Source organism: Ailuropoda melanoleuca, chromosome 2 (genome assembly GCF_002007445.2).
Source record: "Ailuropoda melanoleuca isolate Jingjing chromosome 2, ASM200744v2, whole genome shotgun sequence".
Classification (NCBI taxonomy): Eukaryota; Metazoa; Chordata; class Mammalia; order Carnivora; family Ursidae; genus Ailuropoda; species Ailuropoda melanoleuca.
The window spans coordinates 35,983,500-36,009,854 of record NC_048219.1 but is presented as its reverse complement, the minus strand read 5'-3'; the positions used below and the strand labels follow the sequence as shown (position 1 = coordinate 36,009,854).

The following is a 26,355-nucleotide window of genomic DNA, read 5'->3' as shown; positions in this document are numbered from 1 at the left end:
TTTAACAGCTGGTGAGAGAGATAATGGAGTGCCACCATGGGTAAGAGAATAGTTTTCCAGAGTACAGAACCCCGCATGTATCATTTTATTTGCCATGCTCTATTAAAATTATCTGTGCTGTTCTTTCTCCTTCTCCAAGCCCAGGGATGGGATCTTATCTCTGCCTCCCCCAAGCTTGCAATAGGAGACCTGACAGAGAGTAGGTGTACTATATATCTGTTGAATAAAAGTGATCTTAACAAGGCAAGAAAAAGACTTGGAAGCAGAACTATCAAAACTATGCCCTGAGTTTTTCGAGCTGCTTCAATGAATTAATGATGGTATACTGCCTCTAGCCAGCCAGCTATCAGTATTTGCCACCTTAATGGACATTTCTTGGGATGTCTGACCAGCTCACAGCGACTCCCTGAACGGATCACAGTAGCAATGTCTATATTGTGTAACAATGACAGTCTGCCTCAACCTCGGTGGATGTAGGGGCAAACACCTGTCTCAGTTTGGGCCAATCAGATTCTTTCCCAGGGACTCAAAATTTAGAACGGATACAAAGTTCTAGAGTGTAGTAGCTAGATAATACCAACGGAAATGCTCCAGGCTAAAGAGGGGGTTCAGATGTCCCTTCTGCTGATCTCTCTGGAGTCATCCTGGCTCCTTTTCTTCAGTCTTAGCTGTATGGCGGGTTCTTCTTCCCCTTCTTCTTCTTCTCTCTCTTTTTTTAATATTTTATTTATTTATTTGACAGAGAGAGAGACAGCCAGCAAGAGAGGGAACACAAGCAGGGGGAGTGGGAGAGGAAGAAGCAGGCTCCCAGCAGAGCAGGGAGCCCGATGCAGGACTCGATCCCAGAACCCTGGGATCACACCCTGAGCTGAAGGCAGATGCTTAATGACTGAGCCACCCAGGCACCCCTGTATGGCTCCTTCTTAAGAGTCCCTGAGATATCCCTGTATTCTTACAATGCATTTTCCTTTTAATTTAAGCTGGTCAGGATTTACTTTAATTGGTTGAAACTCAATAATATAGCTCTGGTTTTGAATATATGTATTAGTTCATTTAGTATTTATACTATGGGTACAAAGATGAATAAAACATTATTCCTGTCTTTGATGATAATAGCAATTAGTGAGGAATAAAGCTAAATAAGTAAACAATTACAATAATGGAATTACTATACAGGGACTGCCAATTTAGTTTTTCTCCAAAAAGATGCTAGGAACACCCCCAGTTCAGTTTCTTATTTGTAGAATATATTTATATATTCTACACATTCTACCTCCTGATTTCAATTTTACTTTGTTATAAAATACACCCACTGGTACTTGGTGTTAGGTTCTAAGAAGGTTCCTAAGATTCTTGCCCCTTAGCTTACATACTGCATAGGATCAATTTCACTTCCATGATTAGGTTATATTATACAGCACAGCTGACTGTAAGATTATCAGTTTGGGCCTGACCTAATCACATGGGTCCTTTCAATCTGGAGATTTCACTTTTCAGAGCTTCAGTGCTCTGATGTCCGAAATTAGCAGTCTGTGTTACCTGAGCCGTAAGGAATGCGTGGAGGTTAGAGACAGGCAGTCAGAGATTAGAAGCACCATTGCTGGTTTGAGGATTATGGAAGCACGTAACAATGAATATGAACGGCCTCTAGGAGCTGAGAGTAGTCCTCATTTGAGAATCAGCAAGGAACTAAAAGACACCACCTAGGATGAACCTGAAAACTGATTTTTTCCCAAGGCTCTAGAAGAGAACTCAGCTTGGCTAACACCTTGATTTCTGTCTTGTGATACTCTGAGCAGAGAACCCAGCTACACTGTACCACACTTCTGATCGACAGACCCGTGAGCTAATAAATAGGTGTTGTTTTAAGCCATTAAATTGGTGGTAATTTGTTACAAAGCAAGAGAAAACGAATACTCTTTGATTTGGAAAACAGGTCACCAAAGCCATAACATTTGTGTTCTTATCACGTACCCCTGTTCTAAATGCTTTTCACAGGTTAATTCATTTAACTTTCATAACAACTCTACATGGTAATTACAATTACTTTCTTCATTTTACACAGAGGGTAAGCAAACTGACCAAACTCACAAAGCTATTCAGCAGAGCTGAGATTCAAACCTGGCAGTCTAATTTCACAATCTATTCTTTTGACTACCACACTACAGTGTTTCCCATTTTAGCAGCCTCTTCCAGAAACATATATATCTTCTTCTCTTATATACCCAGGCTAATATTCCCAAACCAAAAGTTTGACTAGGTCACAATTTACTCTTAAAGCTCTTTCATAATTTTCCTTAGGGTAAGAAGCATGAAAGATTCTGAGTTTGTTCATTCTATCAACTTTTCATACTTACGTTCCAAGTGTCGTATCTTCATTACCTAGTCCTTGTATAGATATAATGACTGTAAAGTGCTTTAAAATACTTATCAAACGTGATAGTGCAGGGAGCATGGTAAAAAATACAGTGGAGTGTAATTCCCTCGGTACTCTTCTGTGATAGTAATTAGAGCTGTTCATGAACCTCTGGTTTGTACGTTTCTTCTCCTTTAAAGCTGAGTCACAACTTGAACCAAATAATCGGTAATCATAGAAAAACATGTTGAGATCTTGCCTTGGGTCCCTCAATGATCAAGGTGAGCAGCGAGGCCCCCCTGCCGAACCCTGATGGACATGTAACATGATAAAGCAATAAACCTTTGTTGCTTCAAGCCACTGAGATTTGGCTGTAAGCTCACTGAAGCATAACTGAGTTTATCCTGACTCCAACATGCTCTACACAAGTTGATTCTACAATAATTATTTTTAAAAGTCATGCTTCTACTGTATTCAGAATAGCTAAAAACTAGAAACAACCCAAATGTCCACATACAGGAAAATGGAACAACAAATTATGGTATATTTATAGATTGGAATATTACTCAGTAACTGAACAAACAAACTATAGATACACATAAAAACGGGTAAATCTTGAAAACATTATGTAAAATGAAAGAGACCAGACACAAAAGAATTAATTCTATTTGATTCTATTTACGTAAGTTCAAGAACAGTTTAAACTAATCTATGATGAAATAAATCAGGGGGCGCCTGGGTGGCACGGCGGTTAAGCGTCTGCCTTCGGCTCAGGGCGTGATCCCGGTGTTATGGGATCGAGCCATATCAGGCTCCTCCGCTATGAGCCTGCTTCTTCCTCTCCCACTCCCCCTGCTTGTGTTCCCTCTCTCGCTGGCTGTCTCTATCTCTGTCGCATAAATAAATAAAATCTCTAAAAAAAAAAAAAGAAAAGAAAAGAAAGAAATCAGGAAGTGTTGTCTCTGGGGCCCAGAGGCACTGACTAGAAATGAGAACCAGCAAGCTTTCTGGGATGCATGAATGTTATATATTTTTGTTTTGGCTGATGGTTACGCAGGTATAGGTTTTGTATTCTCAAAAAAACAAACTGAACACTTCAAGTCTATTGCACTGAGTGTAAATAACGCCCCAATTAAAAAATTAATTCATTGTTACATCAATGTAGGACAACTACGCTATTCTGGAAAGAAAACCTAGAGTGAGGCAGATCTAGGCAAAGGTACAGATTCTATCACTAAGATGTAAGCAAGATTCTAAACAACTTTTTAAAATCTTGGTTTCTTAATCTATAAAATTGGGATAGTGGGATGCCTGGATGGCTCAGTCGTTAAGCACCTGCCTTTGGCTAAGATCATGATCCCAGGGTCCTGGGATCGAGTTACATATCAGGTTCCTTGCTCAGCGGGAGTCTGCTTCTCCCTCTGCCTGCCACTCCCCCTGCTTGTAGGCTCTCTCTCTCTCTCTCTAACAAATAAATAAAATCTTTAAAATTGGGATAGTATCTTCTAAACAGAATTGTTGTAAGATAAGGTCAATGTCAAAGCACCAAAGCACAACGTTGTTAACATTTACTGCTTTATGGTTTCATGATGTTCAGTCTCACATGATTAAATTTCCAGGGCCTAAGAGTGCTCAGTTACCAATAATTCATTCACCCATTGACCCTTATATCCAAAGAAATTACTAAGTCTGATGGTTTCATTCTAGACTTCATTCTTTCTTCTCTTTTCTTCTAGGCCCATGGCCCCCATCTTAATTCATGGACTTTTCACTTTGTTTGTACTATGGCAAGAGTAACCTTACTGGTTTCCTTGTTCTGCTTTCTCTGTGTCTCCAAAAATCCAAATCACTCCTTTCTCAATTATGAAAAACACTCTGTTTCAACAAGCCTGAACATGCAATCTGAATAACTCCATATCACAGAGTTCCCCCTATAGGTGCTTATTTTGCTTGATGTATAATTATTTATTTGTATGTCTTAGAAGTTCTTAAAGAACTTCTTATTTAACTCTATGGTCTTATTAGCAATTGACATACAGAAGGTACTTCATAAATGCTTGAATTAAATTTGTTCATGCAGTTTGGACTCAATTCTTTCCTATGTAAATCTACCCAGGTATCATTAACTAGCTTTTGCTCTGCTCGCTTCTCCAACAGTAATCTCTCCCTCCTCTGCATTTCTAAACTACTTACATAGCTTTTCCCAGTAACTTCATTCTATTCTTCTAAGAATACTTCACTGCAATCTTGGAAGCACATACATGTTATACACAGGGATTTGTTGATAAAACCCTATACACTTATTGCTCATCCATCAAAGTTGTAACCATAATTCAAATTGTAAATCTCTTAGGATTTCATTAACATGTTACTTGAAGCATTTATCCAACAACTATTGACTACTTCCTTAGGATAAATATGAGATACTCTCTCCAATATAACCTCTAAAAGAACATGACAAATTATGGTAAAAGAAAGATTAGTGGGCTACGATAAGAACATACTTACCCTTCAGGCAAGCACGATGAACTCATGACAACAATTTATGAATGAAGAAGAGAAAATCTGATATAATGGGCGGTATATGTATGTGTATGTAGAATGCCTTAACTTTTCATTTATCATAGTCAGAGATCTCTCCAAGGAGCGTTTCTACATCTTTCAAAGTGAGTGTGTTCCATCTAAAATCCATATGGAATCTCAAAGGACCCTGAACAGCCAAAACAATCTTGAAAAAGAAAAACAAAGTTGGAGGTCTCACCCAATAAAAACAGTACTGGCATAATGAGAGACACATAGACCAATGAAATAGAAGAGAGAGCCCTGAAATAAACTCTCACATATTTGGCCAAATGATTTTCAACAACGATGCCAGAACCATTCAATGGCAGGGTGGGGGGGCGGGGGCGGGGGCAGCTGATCTTCTCAACAAATGGTGCTGGGAAAACTAGGTAACCATATGCAAAAAATAAAATTGGATCTTTCCCTTATACCACATTCAAAATTAACTCAAAATGGATCAAAGCCCTAAACATAAGAGCTAAAACTGTAATGCTCTTAGAAGAAAACTTAGAGGAAAAGCTTTGTGTCATTGAATTTGGCAGTGATATCCTGCATATGAACCAAAAACACAAGTAACAACAACAACAATTAGATAAATTGGACTACATCAAAATGAAAAACTTCAGTGCATCAAAGGACACAATCAACACAGTGAAGAGACAACCTATGAAATGAGAGAAAATATTTGCAAATTATAGATCTGATAAGGGTTTTAATACCCAGAATATATAGAGAATCCCTATAACTCAACAAAACAAACAACCTGATTAAAAAACAGGCAAAAAAGTTGAAAATAAATTTCTCCAGAGAAGACATATACATGGCCAACAAACACATGAAAAGCTAATGAGCAGAGAAATGCAAATCAAAACCACAGTGAGATACCACCTCACACCCAACACGATGGCTACTATCAAAAAACCTGAAAATAACAAGTGTTGGTGAGGCTGTGAAGAAATTGGAACCCTTGTCCACTGCTGGTAGGATGTCATATGGTATGGATGCTATGGAAAATAGTATGAAGGCTCCTCAGAAAATTAAAGATAGAATTACTATACGACTTGGCAATTCTACTTCTAGGTATATATCCAAAAGAAACAAGAGTACAGTCTTGAAGTCATTTGTACTCTCACGTTCATAGTAGCACTAGTCACAATAATCAAAAGGCCGAAGCCACCCAAGTGTCCCCTGACAGGTGAATGGATAAATACAAGTATATACAAACAATGGAATATTTTTCAGCATTAAAAAGGAGGGAAATTCTGACATGCTACAACATGCATGCACCTTGAAAATATCACGGTAAGTGAAACAAGCGGGTAGCAAAAGGACAAATGCTGTATAATTCCACTTTTATGAGGTACCTAGTATAGTTAAATACAAAGACAGAAAGTAGAATGATAGTTGCCAGGAGCTGGGGGTGGGGGAGGAAGAATGGGGAGTTATTATTATTATTTTTTAACCAGGTACAGATTTTTATCCATCTGGAGATGGACAGTGGTGGTGGTTGTACAACAACACAAATGCACTCAATGCCACTGAAGCATACACTAAACATGGTTAAGATGGGAGATTTTATGTTACACAGATTTCACAATTTTAAAAAAATTACGTGAGACCAAAAAAAAAAGTGCAAGTGTGATGAGAATACATTTGAAATACTTAGACTATCACTTAAATATCATTTTTGTCTTCTGGATTGTTGTGGTCCTGCCACTTGGAAATTCACTTTCAGTAAACCCATAGGATCTTACTTTATGCCAACAAAACAGCACTATATCAAAAACAGAAGTTATGTCCCTGAATTCAGCCTGGATAGCTGAGTAGGTAGATTTCATCTTGTTTTGAAACCTGTTCTAAAATGGTCACAACTACAATCTAGTGCCTAGCACATTGTTTAAACTTTCACACACACACACTCACACACACACGATGAATAAATGAGGAACACATGAACACAGCTAAACAGGCCTACATATTATTTTCTGATTGCACTAAATATAGTGATGTAACACACTTGAGGATAGAAAAAAATAAACTCTACATTTGTGGTATTAATTGGGACACGACACTGAATTAACATTTGGTCGGGAAAGCTTGATATAAATGAACCAGAAGTCACATACAAAGCACATCATTATATTTAAATGGGAGCAAAACTACTTTCTGAAAAGGTTCCAGGAGATATTTCTAACTCTATGAACAGACTGAATAGTTTTCAATTTCCAATTGGATGAAATCACCAAAACAGCAATATGCTGAATCTGAAATAAATGACCAATGATAGAATTATGAACTTTATTTACTTGGCATTCCAAACAATGCCAATCACTAATGAGGGCTGTTGGGAATAACTCACATTTCACAAAGGTGGCCCCAGGCAAGTTCTAAATAATTGTTGCCAGTTGTGCAGAGGAAAAAGTGGCTCATAAAATATTTGGCAGTGCGAGTGGGCGGAAGGGTTGATGTGGGGAGCACAGGACTAGATGGACGGGATGACTTAGCCTAATAATTTTCTTACAGAAGTTCTTTCTGAAAGATAACGTAGTAGATACCCTCAGCCATCCTCCCCTTATCCTGGCTGGCAAAGGCCTAATGTTCAGATATCCAGCCCTCACCATAAGGCCACGTTCTGGGGAAAGGTGACTTTCCCCCACCCCAGGTATAAATCCAGGATAAATCCTGATTCCTCTGAGATAATCATGGCAATCTCATTTCAAGAGCCAGTGAATAGTCTGGCAATGGGAATGTGTCACACTGGAGATCCTCAGTAGGGACTTGCTCAGGGGTCTCGTGCTTTGCTAAAGAAGTCTGAAGGAGAAAAACTTTTCAGAATCAAGGCTAAAAGCCTACAGGTGACAAGAAAATGTGCAGAAGGAACCAAATATCTTACCCTGGTTGCTCATGATTTGTTCAGATAGCTCACTTTTATCACCTTACTATTCATTAGGATTCTCTGGCAGCAAGCAAGAGAAATTAATTTAGACCAACTAAAGCAAAAGGGAATTTATTAAAGGGATACTGAGATCTCACGAAACACAGGCAGGCTAGATGATTGGACTTGGAACATAAAGAAACTAGGAGACCTCCAGAGGACAAGGAAGCAGGAAAACAGAATGATGTCATAGTAGGAACCTCCCAGTAAGGCCCTGTGGTTTCATGAATAAACACCATTCATATAAAATCACTCATATTACTTGCTTCCTATTCTAAGCTAAGTATCATATTGCCCAAGCTTAGGTCACATGCAACCCCTAGCCACATCTCAGCAGGGAAATACATGTCTCTTCCAGCTTCCACAGAGGGAGAGAGGCATCTAGATGGACTGCCTTTACTGTTCCACCACAGTACATACACTGTGTGTGTGTGTGTGTGTATGTAAGAAGGTCTACTTAAGGAAACAGACATTCTATGAGGATAGGAGTATAAATACTAACCAGCAAACAAAACAAAAAAACAAAAATGAAGAAAAGAGAAAACTGCCCATTTCATCTCTGTAACCAGACACAATTAGGTGTTTCTGAGTGTTAAAAGAAATCAAACAAATATAGTCTTAATTCCCTCAAGCTGGTACCATGTTAAGGAAGGCGGGGCGGGGGGCAAAGAGAAAATTACCAATTCTGTCCATGAAATAAAAATGATTTTCAAAGATATTTTACAAGTCATGCAAGAAAGTTTGGTAGCAACACTTTACCTAATAACACTGAATGCACCAGATTCATGAATGATCCTGCGAAATCTGGGGTCACTTCAGATTGACTAGCTACAACGACCCTCAAAAAAGGGAAAACTAAGCTTTCTGTGTCTATTCAAAAGAATATAGCATAGGCTTTCAAGATGATTCCACAAATGTATGACCCAATGGAATCATAAGTGGATTAAATGTACAGCTCCCCCAGGTGACCACAGATCAAAGGGAACAATGCTTCTTATTTGGATAAATTCCGATGTCTTGACAAAAGACCAAAATACTCCAATTCCACCTTGTTTTTGAACTACAAGGAATTTATAAATTCTAATTACAAATATAAGATTAATAAATAAAGTTACTCTTTAATATGGAGAATACAGGACAGAAGTGCTGAAGAAATTAAGAATCAGCATTTCAGAGCACTTGAGAGACTCCTGTGGGTCTATCACGTGCTCCAACTAAAAGGAGAAAACAGAAGAGCCCTAAAGTTGAAGAGTGTCTCTAACTTTCTTTCTCCCGTAATTCCTGGTAAGAACTCAATGCTAATGGACAGGCCTCTTCCTCAAAACATGTCAGGTATCCCATGGATGGTATTTTATTGTGTACTTAAATTTCTTTAATGGTCCACGAGAGTCAGGAGGATGCTTCCTCATAGATTTCAAAGTGGCTGATGTAGACAGCTGTACTCATCCAATGACACTTTCCTAAAGAAGGACTGCTTTTCCCCTAGAAGTAAATGTTCAGATAATTGGGTGTTTCACCCAATTCCAGAAACTTTTGGGTTTCTGTACATACTACAACTTAGCTTACTTATCCTTCAGGCCTGGGCTCCAGCATCTTTCTAACACCGTCCCAAAGGCTCCAAAGATGAGGTTAATTGTGTCTCCTATATGTACTTGAAGTAGAATAGCACCTTTATCCCCGGGTGAGGTACCAGACGCTTACTCTCTGCCTCCTCCTTCAAGGTGGAGCTTGTGTTGTTTGTATCACTGACTCCACAGCCCCAGCACAAGCAGGCACTCAGCAAATACTTGTTGAATAAATGCATGGATAGTTCTTTATGGAAGTAAAACTCACGCTTATTCTCACCATCTTTTCTCCCTCTTATTTAGATATAAAGAATTGAGAGCACAATCAGGATTTTAAAAACAGGCATTCAGTTTGCTTCCTCAGATGGACTTCTCCCACAGACGACTCTGACATTCACATTAATTTCAAGTCAATATCATCTTTTAGGGATATGGCCAGAGGATAACAGGTTTTTAATCACAAAACAAGACATATGTTCCATCAATACTGTCTGGTAGCTCCCACGGTGAATCCACTTTGACTCAGTAGGGCTTGACAGCCAGAACTAAATTTTTCCATGGGGTTCAGTTTCACTTGGCCTCCTCTAGCCCCAGGAGTTTTTATACAGTACACATTTTCCACACGTAATTAAGTAATGGAGAGTGAGTTGTTATACATGACATTTAATTTTCGATAGTGGGGGAAGGTATGACAAGAGCTGCAGGCAAGATCATTAATCTCCTTGGATCCCTGCACTGCCAAATACAGCAATTCATTCTTTCTTGTATTAATATAGCTCTCCTCCTGTACTTAAAATTGTAGCGCTTGCGTAGAGGGGATAATGTCGAGTAGGAAAATCCACAGAATTGAACGTGTGCTACATAGTAAGAACTCAAGATTGTAAAATACATCTGGATTATCCACCATAGAATGCTTTAGATTACCAAAGTCCATATGTACAATAGACACAAGTATGTGATTAACGGATTGTCTAAAATCTAATGTGGGGACAACAGGGGGAGGAAAAAGTGATCATGTAAGTCATGTATACATAGCAGCAACTTGCTAATTTTCACTAACGACTCACAGACCTCTTGTGAATTACAGATCAATTAGTATATGAATAAATACAAGTGTTAAAAGAATATGACAAGGACGTGATCACACGAATGTACATCACTATAGACTAAATGCCCCTGTTAATTAAAATGTTGTCTGCAGCACATTTTAACAGCTTTCTGTGATTACTGCTATCATAATCCAAATCTGTGGCCAGTTCCCATTTTTATCTCAACTGTCAATAAATCTGGAAAAGAGCTGCTGAGGTATAGAGGCCAAAAATTTCTCTATTACAGAAATGCACAGAGAATCAATAATTTCAACTAAGGAAGGAAGTATAAGCAAATAGAAGCACTAACTATAAAGAAATACAATTTCTAAACACCAGTGTTTAAAGTAACATCATACGGCGTAAGTTATGCAGTTTAAAAGAAAAGTGTAATTGCACCTGCTGTGCTGAGATGATTTAAGTGTTAACTTCCTGAAACTTGATAGCAAACCAATATTTAACTGCTTTAGGATTTGGTTCCAAAGTAGGCACAACTAGGGTTTTCATACCAATAGTCTGAAAGAGGTAACCTATTGGGAGAGGTGTATCTAAAGGGGTGGGAACTAGATAATCAGCCTGAAGGAGAGAGGATGATGTATTGGACAGCACCTAAAACGCACAGGTTACCACACACAAATAAGTCACCAATCTACCATTATATCCCCACTGGTGATGTACACAGTGGAAGAGCATAAAATATTTTCTTTCTTTGATTTCCTTAAGTGTTTTAAATTCCGACACTATTTGATACTACTCATCTCAGTAAAATCTATTATTTTACTGACATGGGGATTCATTCAAGTTAATTAGATTTCTCTTTATACATTCTTTCATTAAACGGTTTTCTACTCCTTATTAGAATATCAGGTCATCATTTAAAAGGAAGAGGAGGAGGGGTGCCTGTCTGGCTCAGTTGGTGGAGCCTGCAACTCTTGGGCTCTTGGGGCCATGAGTTCAAGCCCCAAGCTGGTTTAAAAAAAAAAAAAAAAGGAGGAGGAGAGGGGGAGAAGCAGCTGCAGACACAGAACTAAGAGAGATGTTTTAGTCAGGCTATCTCCAGGTCTCTTACTCTAACATTATTAGAAATGGTTTTACATAATATCTGTAGCTATCTCTTCTAGTGATTTTAAAAATTTTTATTTAAATTCTAGTTAGTTAACATATAGTGCAATATTGGTTTCAGAAGGAGAATTCAGGGATTCATCACTTATATATAATAGCCAGTGTTCTATCTCTTCTAGTGTTTAATCATTATGATGTTAATTAAAATTCTTAAACTATGAATGCGCTTCACTTAAAAAAATATTCAAGATTCTGGAATGAGACAAAAGAAATATGAAGGAGTGGTTCATCTTTTTCCTCCTCTTTCCTTCTCCCTAACTTCTTTTACCTCCTTCTCTCTCTACCTCCCTTTTTCTGCCACCATCATCATCACCTCCATCACCATAGCAGCAAACATTGCTGAGCCCACATCACCAGGCAATTTATACATATTAAGACATTAGACAATCTATGACACAACTATATATATATATATATTTAAACACTTGACTTTAAAAAAAAAAAAGGATTTATTTATTTGAGAGAAAGAGAGTGAGCATGTGAGCAGCGACAGGGGCAGAGGGAGAGGGCAAGCGAATCCTTACGCAGAGGATTTTTTTTTCCTGCGGTCAATAATCCTTTTAATGTACTGTTCGATCCTACTGGCTAGGCATCACAATGCCTGACTTCAAGCTATGTTACAAAGCTGTAGTCATCACGACAGTGTGGTATTGCCACAAAAACAGACACATAGATCAATGGAACAGAACAGAGACTCCAGAAATGGACCCTCAACTCTATGGTCAACGAATCTTCGACAAAGCGGGAAAGAATATCCAATGGAAAAGAGACAGTCTCTTTAATAAATGGTGCTGGGAAACCTGGACAGCCACATGCAGAAGAATGAAACTAGACCAAGAATGAAACTCAGCCCCGATGAGCTCAGAACCTGACATGTGGATTGATCCCAGGACCTTGAGATCATGAGTTGAGCTGAAATCAAGAGTTGGCCGCTTCACTGACAGAGCCATCCCGGCGCCCTGAGATGGCTCTATAATCCGCATACTGCAGGTCAAGAAACTGCACAAGCTCACATACTAGGGGTATTCTAGAGCTGGGTTTCATGACATAGGGTGAATCTAGGGTTTCCTCTTTTAATCACGAAGCCTGAAAGTTCAGGCTTGCTTCAGAAAAGAATTTGTCACTTAGGTAAGAGCTCTCAGGCTCTCAGTCAGATGAATAGTTCCTTCCCTTATGGAAACTAAAGCATTAATTAATAAAATGTTGGCACACAAATTACCAGATACATATCTACTGAATCAAACAAAACGTTGTTAGCAGGGCATACATCTGTCTTGATTGAATTTAAACTCGTTTTCCTTTACACAGTCTCAGAGTGGGCGACAATAGTCTATTCAAAATCACACCTACATCTTTTTTTCTGTCTAAAAAGTAAGATAGAGAAACTTTTCCCAACTTAGACTATTTGGGAAAGTTACTATGATTGTTGCCTTTGGAGAATAATCTGGAATTGCTTAGAAGGAGCTGAAAGGAAATTTATTCAATAAAGCTTTCTGAATGCCGCCTATGTGCTTAGGCACTACAATTTAATGACCATATAAGAAAGGTTCATAATTAGATTACACATTTTGAATGTACATTGGTACTTCTAAATTGCTTAAAATCCCTTCCAGTAAATAAGTATTCTGTGGCATCCTCAATCATGCTTACACTATTAGTTTACTGAACAAATTACTTCCTCGATTCTGATCTCCTCTGATCAAAACTGAAATCATCAGACACTAAATTAATGGGGTTTCATTACTATTATTAAAATTCTCCTCAGCTTTCTCTTCTGTATTCTAAACAATTTCAAATCATGTAACCTTTCTTTCTTGAAAGAGGAAGGTTCTATTTCCCAACTACTTAACTGTATTGATGGTTTCCTTTGGATCCCATTCAATTTTCTTTTTGTTCTTTAAAATGGGATGACCCCATATGGGTGAAGAGGTGACAGCAACGTCGAGGGCAGCACCTGCAGCAGTTCCCCCACATGCTGAGCATGAAGCACAGACACTGGCGAGTGCTGTGGGTGCCTGCTCACGAACCCTCATGTGACTCTCTGCAAAGTGTTCATGCCGGCGTGCATTCTTGTTGATGGACACGTTCATGGCTCTGAGCGGCTGACCTCTCCTCAAGTCTGTTCATGTTTTCAGCATCTAACTCTAATTTTGTAACTTCTGGTGACAGGAAGGGCAGAGAAACCCAAAAAGGAGACTGGAGCCTAACAGAGGACTTCAAAGTGAGTGAGCCAGAGGAGGTTGTCTTAACACCCAAAGACAGAGGAGAAGGAGAAAGGATTCTCCCTTTGGAAACAAGAGTAAAACCCTGGAAATCCAGGAAGTGCCACAGCAGGAGAAGAGGTTACTAATGCAGGATTTCTTTAGGAGCAAAGCAGCAACAACACCCTGTAAGCTGAAGTGATGACATGGGAAAGGATAGGTCAATCACCTACATTAGTGCCCATATTCGGGAATAAAACCCCTGGGATTCAGGGTCTCCGCAAATGGATAGGTCTCACGGACAGGTAACCAGTAACAGTAGAAGAAGAAGAATGATCCTCACTGTCACAAAATACCAGCCAACGCTCTTTCAGCCCGTAGTCTATGTGAGGGAGTGTGTTCAACATTTCAAATTTTTGACATGTCACAACGAAGGCGGTAGGTGCTTTATTATTCTCATTTTACAGCTGATACCTGAGACTCAGAAGGAAAAGAAACAGAGGGAAAGTTAATGTACAGGGTTAGTTTTATCACTTAGTGATAACCCAGATTCATCAGTCACTTCAGTCCAATAAAAGGAATCAAATTCCATTGTTGACGAGGCAACAACAGCTATCACCAATGAGAATTCCCAATTCTGACTGACTTACGCCAAAAAGACACAGTCAGGTAGCAGGTAGGGTAAGGGAAAATGTGGAACCCCAAATATACCACGAGACTCTAGACAGCAAAGCGCACATCCGCTCCCTCTGGATTTCTCACCAGCACTCTATGGAGCACCTAAAATGTTTCTGGGTTCTGTTTTCCTGCCTTTTCCTCGATGAAGACATTAATGAGTCAGCAGATATGCCACATGATGGTGACAGGAAGAAGGGAAGCTAGAAGGTTCTACTGAGGGGCCGATCAGCTCCAGGAAGGGAAGAAATTTAAAAAATTGAATACAATCTATACTTTCCTTAGAGTGACAGTTTAAAAAGGAAAAGGTATTTTTAGGATATGGTGATTTTGTTAGACAAACCAAAGATAAGATAGTCTTACAAAATAATAACATCTTCAGAAGAGATCTAAGATTTTAGAAAACCAGATATATTTCTATCTTACCTGATGAAAACCAGCTTGACCTTTGATGGGGCAGTCTTAATAATGGCAGATGCATTTTGGTGACTTCTTCCATACAAGATCTGATTGTTTATCTATTTGGGAAAAAATAAATGCACGTGTAAAAATGCAATATGTATACTTTGTATAAAAATACACATGTATTTACTTGTTAATTCATACAAATAGATGTGTATATACTTGAATTAAAAAATGAAGTCCACTCATTTTTAAGTGGGTCTATGTAGGACTCTATAATGCTAAAAATCTTAATAGTCTTTGTAGTATGGATTCAAATACTAATTCTAAACAGCTATTAACATCTCTTAAATTCAGTTTTGAATGCAGTTAATAAAGTATATATAGTCCTTGACTCTTTTGTTAAACTTCAAGAGAGCAGTAGTTGACCTAAATGCAAAAACTTTATGAAAGATATATTTTTATAGCTTTTCCAGATTTCTAAGAGATGTAGAAAACAGACCAAGCTGTGGTATTCACCAGAGTTCTGGAAGGCCCATTAAACATGATTCTGTAAATGTGTCAAGGTTATTACATAGCATAAATTTTGTTACTACAGAGGTGGTAAATACTATATCCCCATTTTAAATCAAGTTTTAGATCAACTGCATAGAAACATTTTACTATACACAATCAATGAGCCATCTGCTCTTATCCAAGACATGGTGGGATTTTTAACTTGACTGAATTCACCTAAATATGATCTAAAAACATTTACATTCTAAATTTTTTTTACTCCAGATTTTTCCACTGATAAACTATGATGATAGCCACAATCAATCTTTTATTTCATCCAACTGTTAATAGCTCACACAGTTTGGCTTTTCTTCTGTCTCTTTAATAAGTAGTTAATGATCTATACTGTCCCAATGTAACTGAGGCCTTGGAATTTTCTACTATTTAAGGGATAGTAGAGTACACCATATAAGGAATAAAAAAAGGGATTTCCACTTTTTGTAATTTGCATTCGTCCATCCTTGACGTCTCTGAAATGTTGTTTGAAGACACACTTGGAAAAGATTTTTGTCATAGCCGTTATAATGAAAAAGTGTATGGAAATGAACACTTCAAAGGATGCAGTTGTCTGAAATGAAGCTCCTTCACCATCTTGAAGGGGTAAAGCGGGTATGCACATCAAAGCCTGCTGCAGAAGGACCATGTCCTCACATGCCCCTCATTCTATACGCTCTTGTTTTCACCAAGATGATCAACCTCCCAGAAACCCAGTGATCTCCGCACCAGTTTTCTGTGCCTGAAAGTGCGCATGTGCACGAGTACGATAGAGAGGCGCAGAAGGAGGGAGGGAGAGACTCACTCCCTCAAGCCGACTCCACTCTGGGCACGGAGCCTCTCACAGGACTCCATCCCAGGACCCTAAGATCATGACCTGAGCTGAAACCAAGAGTCCCCGATCAACTGACTGCATCACCCAGGTGCAGTTTTTTCTTCTTGAAAAGGAATCTGGGCACCTACTTCCTAAAACTGTTGTGAGAATTACATGATAGGGCCTTTAAATTTTATTTATAGTATTTTAATACACAAAGAATTTTTAACTTGGGGGTGTTCAAAATTACTAATCTTTTCTGTTGAGGTTTATACCTTTTTCACATCATGTATTTAAAGACATGCCCGCCCTCTGGATGATACTACAATGATGGACACGTGCCATTATACATCTGTCTGATACCACAGAATGTACGCCACCAAGAGTGAAGCCTGTATGGACTTGGGCGATGATGATGTGTCAGTGCAGGTTCACCACTGTAACAAACGTACCACTCTGCAGGGGGATGTTGGTAATCTAAAAGGGACATATGGGAAATCTCTGTACCTTCCTCTCAACTTCACTGTTCCAAAAAAAAAAAAAAAAAATTAAATAATATATATAAAGTGCCCACCCTTTAAATTATGTTTTTCCTAGTATTTTCATGGTTTTATTGGTCTCATATTTACATCTTCTTACCTAACTTAGCTATAAGACAAAAAATGGTTAAATAAGTCATGTAATTATTAAGATCAGCGTGAAAAAGAATTCTTAATGACATAGAAAATGTCCAAATGTACTAAGCAGCAAAACCTAGTTACCAAATAGTATGTCTGCCATGATTGCTTTTTTGCAAACCATATTTCTCAATCTCTTTCATTTATAATAAACAATAAATGAAGAACTTTATGATTTTATTTTCATTTACTTCAGAGAGAGAGAGCACGTGCGAGCACATGAGCAGCGGGGAAGGGCAGAGGGAGAGGGAAAAGCAGACTTCCCCACTGAGCAGGGAGCCCAACACAGGCTCCATCCCAGGACCCCGAGATCATGACCTGAGCCGAAGACAGACGCTTAACCAAATGAGCCACCCAGGCGCCCCATAAATAAAGAACATTAAATCACAATTTTAAAATGAGAGGACATGTGAAATATGCCTGATTCAGTGTCTGGTGCTCAGGTAATTATTTGTGAATGTCTTCCCCACTGTATCTGACTGGTGCTTTCAGAAAGCAGAGCCATCGAATCTTCCTGTCTTTGAATTCCCTGGCACTGCATTTAAAAATGTTCTCCTATCGCACTTAAAGCTCACCTTACGTAGTACAGTCAATCCCTGTTAGGTGGTGAGCATCAGCGCAGGCACAGGGCACGTACTGAACTGAGCTCAACTTCTTAAGGGCAGGAACTGTGTCCCCCACCAGGTACTCGCCAGCCTGTCCTGCGCAGCCCGCGCACAGCGGCGCTCGGCGAGGATGTACTGGGTCGCAGAGCCCCAACGGAAGTGGTGCTTCCATTAGCCAACTGCTAGTCGGCTTTCTCTGAGGAGGGCTCCAGCCTTCAAAGAGTTTGAGGTTTTTCCTTTTTAAGGTCTTTTTTATTAGCAAAAGCTTGACCATACAGAAAATTAAGCTGTTTCATGTTTATGGATAGGCTGGCTTGTTAGCTGTGATCTTCCATTTGGATAGAATAAAACGTAAAATGTATGGCCCTCTTATTCTAAGAGGAAAAATTACAGTCTGAATGAAGAAAACAAGTCATTAATTTTAATTTATCTAAGAGTAAATCTACAGTGATGCCTTCTTGGTGCTGTTTGTGAATATTCAGGCGCTCTGCCTATTGAAAGGCAGGACAGCTTGCTTGCTGCGGATGTTTTTTCCGGTGCCAACAACTGTGCGGTTTACGATGATGGCAGCTGCTCACGCCAGCGTTTGGAGGCCTCTGGAGGAACGCTGCTATGCAGTGCAAGACTGGGAACAGAGCAAGAAACTCAAGACAGAGGGAAACCTGACGTAACTGGTGTACACCAGAAAGGAAAATGCAGATCTTGGGAGTAAAGAAATCTAAGACAAAGCCTCACTTCTGACCTCGGAAAGAACACATTCGCAGCCTCTGAGTTCCAAGACAGTAAGATCTCTTTGTGTTTTCATAGATCTTACTTAATATAAAAAAAATTTCACCATTTAAATGAGAGGCACATATAGCTTCCAACTGCATAAGCAGTTTTTCTATTTCTTCATCACTAAAGGAAACACACTCCAGAGAAAATTCAGTTAAGTAATTAGAAAGAATATGATGCATTTTATGCACAATTAACTTTAGACTGTCACTTTTTCTATTTCTGAAAAACTGCTGTTCTCTGAGGGCACTATTCTTTAAACACCAGATGTAGGACATCCTCTGAGTAGAGCATAGGTAAAAAAGAAAGCACTCTATACCTCCTGCAGGCCTTTCAGGTTAATTCTAATTAATAACAACTACCATTTATCCAGTGCTTACTCTGTGCCAAACACTATGCTAAGCTCTTTAGGTACAGTATCTCATTTAAATCTCAAGAGCAACTGGGGTATTATGGAATTCCAAGAGTTGAAGCAATTGGCCCTTGGTGATTTAGCTTTCATTTAAAAGCCCAAAATCCTAAGGCACACCTAGAGGTCCCATCTGTATGGTGCACATAAAAATCAGATGATTTTGAAAGTCATCTTTATAAAGATGCCTGTTAAATAAACTCTGAATGGGAACAGGAGGATGCTGGTGACCTACCACCTTAGGTCCTAGAACTCTGAGATAATTTCACTACAATGCAAAGAGGAAATGCCCCATAGTTGACTGCTAGGCTTTTCAAGTCCTAAATGCAATGTGGAATCCCTTAAGACTGTACTTTTCTCTTTGTGCAAACAAACTACAACCTGAAGAATAACAGACACTTATTACACTTTTTTTTTCATTGTACAGATATAGATTGTATAGACTGATCACCATTTTAATTTTTTTTGACTCATGCCAAAGGAAGATAGCATTTCATTTTGGGGCAAATATTGCTCCCATCCTTACAGAATATGAGTGATCATTCAGGCTATCAAGAAAATAGAAAAACATTATCATTTTCTATTTACTTCCAGGAAACAGAGAAGCAGAGAAGTGGCTTTCTCAAAGTTTCTCCTTTCAATGGTGACTCAATAATATATAAAAAGAGTAATAAATTACTTAGATATGTACTTATTTTTTTTATAATATTCTTATTGGTGGGAAGAACTACCCTTAGTTCTGATTTTGTGTTCCCATTACACCTAAATTATGTTATCTTAAAATCTGAGATCTACAACTCTTCTATTCGAGGATAACCATATAGCCCTACTTCTTTCTGGGACAGTCCAGTGTATGCATGTTGAGAGACTTATAACGATTCTCTACATCTTCTCTGAGCTTCTCTGAGGTGGCCATATTCTGCCATGTGGATGAAGGAGCAGGAAAAGCCATCATTTCCTGAGGCCCCCAGGCAACCTATTCTCTGAGCTCCAGGAAGGACACCAATACTACTACAATAAATTCTCCCTTTTTTGGTTAAATTACCTTTAATATATTTCTGTTCTTTGCCAGCAAAAAGTCTCCACCCATACAGTATCTCCGCCCATATTTTTAAATATTAACTTATATATTCAAGTGACACCCTCTATCTCCTAAATCTTACGTTCTTTCAGACATTTATCTTGGCATTCAGAATGAAAAGAAAGGAGAAAAAGACAAAGAAAAAAGGCTTTCTGTCCAAAGGAGCATTCTATGCTCTTGGGGTACAATTCTGGTTTTCTTTTCTGTGCTTGGCTTCCTCTCCTGAATACTGACAGAAAGGGCTTTCTGAGATCCTCCACACGGTCAATAACTTTGATTTCAGCTCAGTGATTCCTGGTCCCAGAAAAACACTAATATTTTATCATGGGTAAATTAGCTCATCTTTTCTTAAATTCTGAATTTCCAGTTCAACGAGGTATCATTCAGGGACAAATAATAGCATCTAGAAACTGAAGACAATAGCCTCAAATGAGAAACCTTTGTTTCTATAAAACTCAGAAATCATATTATAATGGGTTTTCTATGTGATTCGTATTTCCCTTCATGGGTTGGTTTCTTTTCTTTTTTTTTTTTTTTTAAAGATTTTATTTATTTATGTGACAGAGATAGAGACAGCCAGCCAGAGAGGGAACTCAAGCAGGGGGAGTGGGAGAGGAAGAAGCAGGCTCATAGTGGAAGAGCCTGATGTGGGGCTCGATCCCATAATGCCGGGATCACGCCCTGAGCCGAAGGCAGATGCTTAACCGCTGAGCCACCCAGGTGCCCCTCATGGGTTGGTTTCTGCTACTGTAGTGGGGGGGGGGGGAATCCAGAAAACACTATTTTGAGGTAAACCCTCTATATTTAGGTACCAAAGATAGGATACTTATTTGCATTATTTTATAGTTTGTAGAATTAGGGTTAATACAGCAAGATTCAGCAAAAGTAAATGGATGTAAATCCTTTTGTTATACTACATAAACTTTCACTTAAGAGGTCTTTAATGAGATTTGTTTCAATAAAATTAATTATTCAAAAATATCACTCAATTTTCCATAGTTCAACTGAACATGAATATAAATTTATGCTGGAGAGCAACTCAATTAAATCTATTCAAAAAACTTACCAAATAGGAAGTCAAAGATAATTAACTTAAGCTGGGATTAGAGATATTAATTATACAAAAACTAAAATTTAGTTCGAGCAACAGATTTGCCTGAGGTTTGAATATTGTGTTAGAATACAATACTCAACAACACCACCTCTGCCCATACTTTTATTAAAGTAGAAGGATTTATTATGAACAGTTGAGAAACTATTATTAAAAAACTGAGATGGGATTCAGGTAACTGGAACTTCTGATAATGAAATCTGAGAGTCCTTCTCCCTACTTTGCTTCTGATATATTCCATATTTTACATTTCATGACACTGGAATCTACAGGTTAACATTTTTCTTTATTAAGCTCTTTTATTGAGTATAACACACATGCAGAAAAAAATCACAAATAAGGAGTGTTTACAACTTGATGAATCTTTTTATAGGCTAATTTTTTAAAAATATTTTATTTATTTGAGAGAGAGAGAGATCGAGATCATGAGTGGGGGAGGGGCAGAGGGAGAGGGAGAATCTTAAGCAGACTTCCCACTGAGTGCGGACCCTGACACAGCGCTCATGACCCTGAGATCATGACCTGAGCCAAAATCAAGAGTCAGACACTTAACTGACTGAGCCACCCAGGCGCCCCTATAGGTTAATTTTTAATCTGACAATTTCACTGCTAAAAATTTATCCTAAAAAGATTAAAAATCTGGGATCAAAACGTCTATCATGGCTATATACTTATAATAGAGAAAAATGGAAAAACTCTACACTCATCAACAAAAGGTTTATTATATTTGCCAACGTTATGTTGATAAATGGAAACGTGTGGCATTGAAAGGTGAAGGATGACACAGACCTAGATCCACTGCCACAGAGAGAGAAAATTATTGAGTGAAAAAGTAAATGACAAAATACCATGTTATCGATCACGTTATTTTCATTTATGTAAAAGTTCTGAGTCTAAAGAAAGCTCTATGAGTATCTACTAAATACCAACAATGATGATATCTCAATTCTGGTGAGATCTGAGGTGGTTTCAAGTTTGTTCTTCTCTATTTATATTTTATTACTACTTTGTAATAACACCATGTAATAAATGCTTACAACACACATGGCACATGCATTATTTCACTTAAGTCTCACAAATCAGCAGAGGATTACATTATCACCTGATTATACAGATGGAGAAACTGAGGTGTAGTGAGTTTAAGGAATTTAACCAATATTAACATGTCTATAGCTAGTATTTACAGCCAAATCTGAGTCCAAAAGCCTGTTCTGTTAGCAATTAGGAAACACTTTTTTTTTTCCTTTTTTAAAGATTGTATTTATTTATTTGACACAGAGAGAGAGCACAAGTAGGGGGAACGGCAGAGGGAAAGGGAGAAGCAGATTCCCCACTGAGCAGAAAGCCTAATGTGGGTCTCAATTCCGGGACCCCAGGATCATGACCTGTGCCAAAGGCAGACATTCAACCAACTGAACCACCCAGGCGCCCCAGGAAACATTCCTAAAGGTATTTATCTGAGGTTAAAAAAAAAAAAAAAAGTCTTAGGATAAGTAACTCATTTTTAATCCTGTGAAAATTTAAATTCAATTAACAGGACCTCACAAAATAGAAACCCCAGACTCAGAAATATTCAATAGAAGTATGAGAGCTATATGTTATCTCCATCCATCTGCTCATTTATTCAACTGTCACGGTACAAGTGATGAGGACGCAGGAATTTTCATTACCATCATTACCAAAGCTACCATGTATTGAGGACCAGATATGTTCCAGATGCCAATTCTCTGAAAGTCACTTTATAGGAATTATTTTATTCAGTCAGATATGGTTCCTGCACTCCAGCATCCTATACTCTAGTAAGTGACCACAGTTTTAGAAACAAAAAATTGCACTGCCGTAGGATGAATGTCGGCATAAAGCAAGAAGTGGCTGTCTCTTGTTGGAGATGGGTGGGTTGGTCTTGAGGCACAGACAGAAACTTAGCAGGCACAGGGGGAGAGAGGTGAGTGGCAGGAAGAGCACCAGGACCAGGGGAAAGCCTAGGAAAAGATGCACAGGTAGGAACCTGCAGGTCTCTTTCTAGGAACCACGGGTAGTGTAGTATAGCTTTGGGGAGGGGAGGCGACGTGTTATAGGAGTAACCAGGTCCTGTTCAAAGAGACCACCATTTTGGTTTTGCAGGTGGGAGAGAGGAAGGGAAGAGAGAGGCAGCAAGGCTGGGGATGGAACAGGGAAGAGGACTGAAACTCACATGAAAACAATTTCACTCTAATGAAAAAATATTTCTGAATGAATTGTCACATTAATCTTTTTCTCAGCAAGACAAAATAATACACATCAAGCTCCAATAATTTAATACTTCGGGCAAAGGAGCAGGTTTTAAGGACTTAGTTTAATGACGCAGTGCTGAAATGAGGTCTGCAACTTCCGTGTAATCTATTTCTTGTGAAGTACAATGTTCCCAAAGGAACACATTCATTTAAAAGGCTTAAGCGTGAGAGATTTATTTTCTCTCAAACAAATCTAATTAAATTGAAATACCTTCTAAAGGCAAAGTAATAATAATATGTAGCTCACATCTCTCTAAATTTGATATATTCAGAAAACAGGATGTTCTTTTGAATCCTAAGCCTTGACAATTCTGAAAAATACTGACTTCAAGGAAGCAAGCAGAGAAATACATTTATGTTTTGCTCTGACGGTTAGTGTTTCTGTGGAAGCTACCCCAATTGCTACAGGTTGGTTCACTTGATCAAAGTGAAGGAGGTGCCTGTGGATAATTTCCTATTACCTGCAGGGCACAAGAGGGAGGGAAGGGGGGCAGAAGTATAATCTACCTCTTAACAGCTCATCAATATCGCAAAGGAATCAAGTTGCCCTAGGAGGCTGAGGCATTACAACCCATCTCTCTTAGTGGTATTGTTAGTCACATAAGTGAATAGGACTCAGCTGACCACTGACCTGGAATTCCTTCTTCCAAGAACATTGGTACACGCTGAGTCAAGACTTCACCCAAACTAGCAAGGCCCAGCTTAATGTTTGCCTCTTTCATACAATGATCTAATTAGAGCTCTACTCCAAGTCCCGCTGTTACTAGACTTTTTCCTCTCCTGACTTCAAAATATTTTCCTTGACAGGCCCACAGCCAGCCACACACCCCATCAGTCATCCAAGGACTTGATAGAAGTTCCTAACTCCCCTGCTCCCAACTTCAGCTTCTCTTAAAAAAATAAAAAAATTGACACAAGTCTTGTCAGTGAGTCAGTCCTATAGAGTCAGGGTTAGATCACGCACATCTGGTAACTTCTAAAGTCTACCTCATACAGAGTCAAGCACTGTCACGCCGCGCTGCATGACAGGTAGGCAAGGTGGGCGCTCCTGCACTTTGCTAACGAGGACACTGAGACTCACACTCAGGGACTTGCATGAGGATTCTAGGGAACAGAGTGGCAGAGCCCGAATTCAAACTCACATCTCCTAATTCCAAAGCCTCTTTCTAGCAGGTATGGGGCTGGAATGGGACTCCTGCTGCTTTGATTTTTGGTTTTGTTTTTTTGAAGATTTTATTTATTTATTTATTTATTTATTTATTTATTTATTTATTTGACAGAGAGAGAGAGAGCACCAGAGGGAGCACTAGCAGGGGGGAGCAGCAGGCAGAGGAAGAGGGAGAAGCAGACTCCCTGTTGAGCAGGAAGCCTGACGCAGGGCTGGATCCCAGAACCCTGGGATCATGACCTGAGCCAAAGGCAGACCCTTAACCATCTAAGCCACCCAGGCGTCCTGCTACTTCACTTAATACTCATCCAAATCACCCATAGCCCAATCATTTCCCTCTCTCTGCCAGCACCCGATTCTCATTCTAAACTCTGTAGTGGTGAACGCAGATAAAAATCCAAGTGGCTACTTTAAAAACTGCCTCATCAGAGTATAGTCCTACTTTCTCAGTCACTTCCTTATGTGTATATGTATAATATATATGTAAAGAATTTTTTTCAACTAAAAATACTGCATCTGGCAGGTTGGCTACAGTCTGATTACATACACTGTTTGCTAGGTTTGGGGGGGAAATAGCCTCTTATCCAAATTTTCCACCTCACAGTTTGTAAAACACAGAAGAAAGATGATTTTGATATTTTTTATGCCATATATTCAAACAACTGCACAGAGACATATGCGCCAGTATTAGTATTACTTACTGACATATAACTAATATATATCAAAAATGACATATCATTCAGTAAAAAAGGTATATACAATATGATTCTGTTTGTGTACATTAACTTTGAAATCTATCCTTTGCACAATGAATGTGACAATGCATGAGACCAATAGGAAAGATGGTAAGTTGACAAGGGTTACTTGTAAGAGGAATAGTATTACAGAGGTAAAAGAGGGAAGATTATTACTTTTACCTGTACCATTAGAATCTTTTATGATTACATGATATTTTAAAAACCTGCAAGAAAGTGTAATCGGTGAGTTAAAGAAGAGAAAAATAGCAGTGAGAACTAACATCTTTATGACAACTCAGTATATTAAGGGATCATTTAGAATTAAAATCTATTTCCTAACCTAATACTTTTGAATCATACAAACATAAATATGGATGGGCAAGAAAATTTAGAGTCAAAATGATTTTAAATTATGATATTTAAATATTGTGCAAAATTTTGAGCCTTCAGCTTAGAAATCATCCTATTCTCCTGCCCTAATTTTTCTAGTCACAGCCCCTACATTCTGCCAATCCCACTCATGTGGCATTTAAAAGAGAGGTATGGAGACAGAAACTCAAGCTGAAGAGCAGGAAGTATTACAGACCATGTAAGGATCTCTCCTCCTTTGCCTTCTGTGGATTCCAGGACACAGCCAATGCTACTTGGTTGACAAAACTGCTAGTTCCATCACTGAACACAGTATTTTATTTCACGCAACTGGTGTGTAATCTGAACTGAATAGCAAATAGTTATATATTATATAATAAGTTCCTGGTACTTTTGTCAATGTCCTTCTATGATAGGAGGAAAAATTCACATCTAGTCTCCTAATAAGATTTGTTATATACTGACTAGTTAAAAGCACACCTGGGCACCACCTTCAGAGACTCTCATCTAGTAGGATGGGATGGAGTGTTGTTATTTAGGTGAAACTGTCCTAGGATTCTCATACACAAACTTGGCTGAGAGCAACTTATACAGCTGTCTGGTAAATTTTTGAGAAAGGATTTACAGTTCTTATGTTCCCCAGAACAGAGATCAGAAATTCCTTAGGCTAAGTCACGTGCTGAAGTTTGAAAGCAAAAATTTAGACCCCAGAATCACAGAACATTAAGTTTGAAAGATTTTTAAAGATATTATTGACTTCTCTTCCATTTTACAGTTAAGAGATAAGAGGAATTAAAGGATTTATCTGAGAAAAATAGTTAATTGAAAATGCATCTGGTATCACAAGCTATCTCTCTTACAAAAAAATAGTACATTTTTAAC

At 38.6% G+C, this 26,355-nt stretch overlaps 1 protein-coding gene across 8 annotated transcripts in view; it reads right to left on the bottom strand.

The window, feature by feature from the left end:
• The window catches only part of PATJ (PATJ crumbs cell polarity complex component), a 341,090-nt gene that overhangs the window by 107,378 nt on the left and 207,357 nt on the right, over nucleotides 1–26,355 (bottom strand). For all 8 annotated transcript variants that reach the window (XR_004623211.1, XM_034653499.1, XM_034653506.1 and 5 more), the window contains one exon: nucleotides 14,931–15,022. Coding sequence is in view for 7 of the 8 variants with exons in the window: in XM_034653499.1 (XP_034509390.1) it covers nucleotides 14,931–15,022 (92 nt within the window). In the remaining variant the exon portion in view is untranslated. The remainder of the gene's footprint in view (nucleotides 1–14,930; nucleotides 15,023–26,355) is intronic.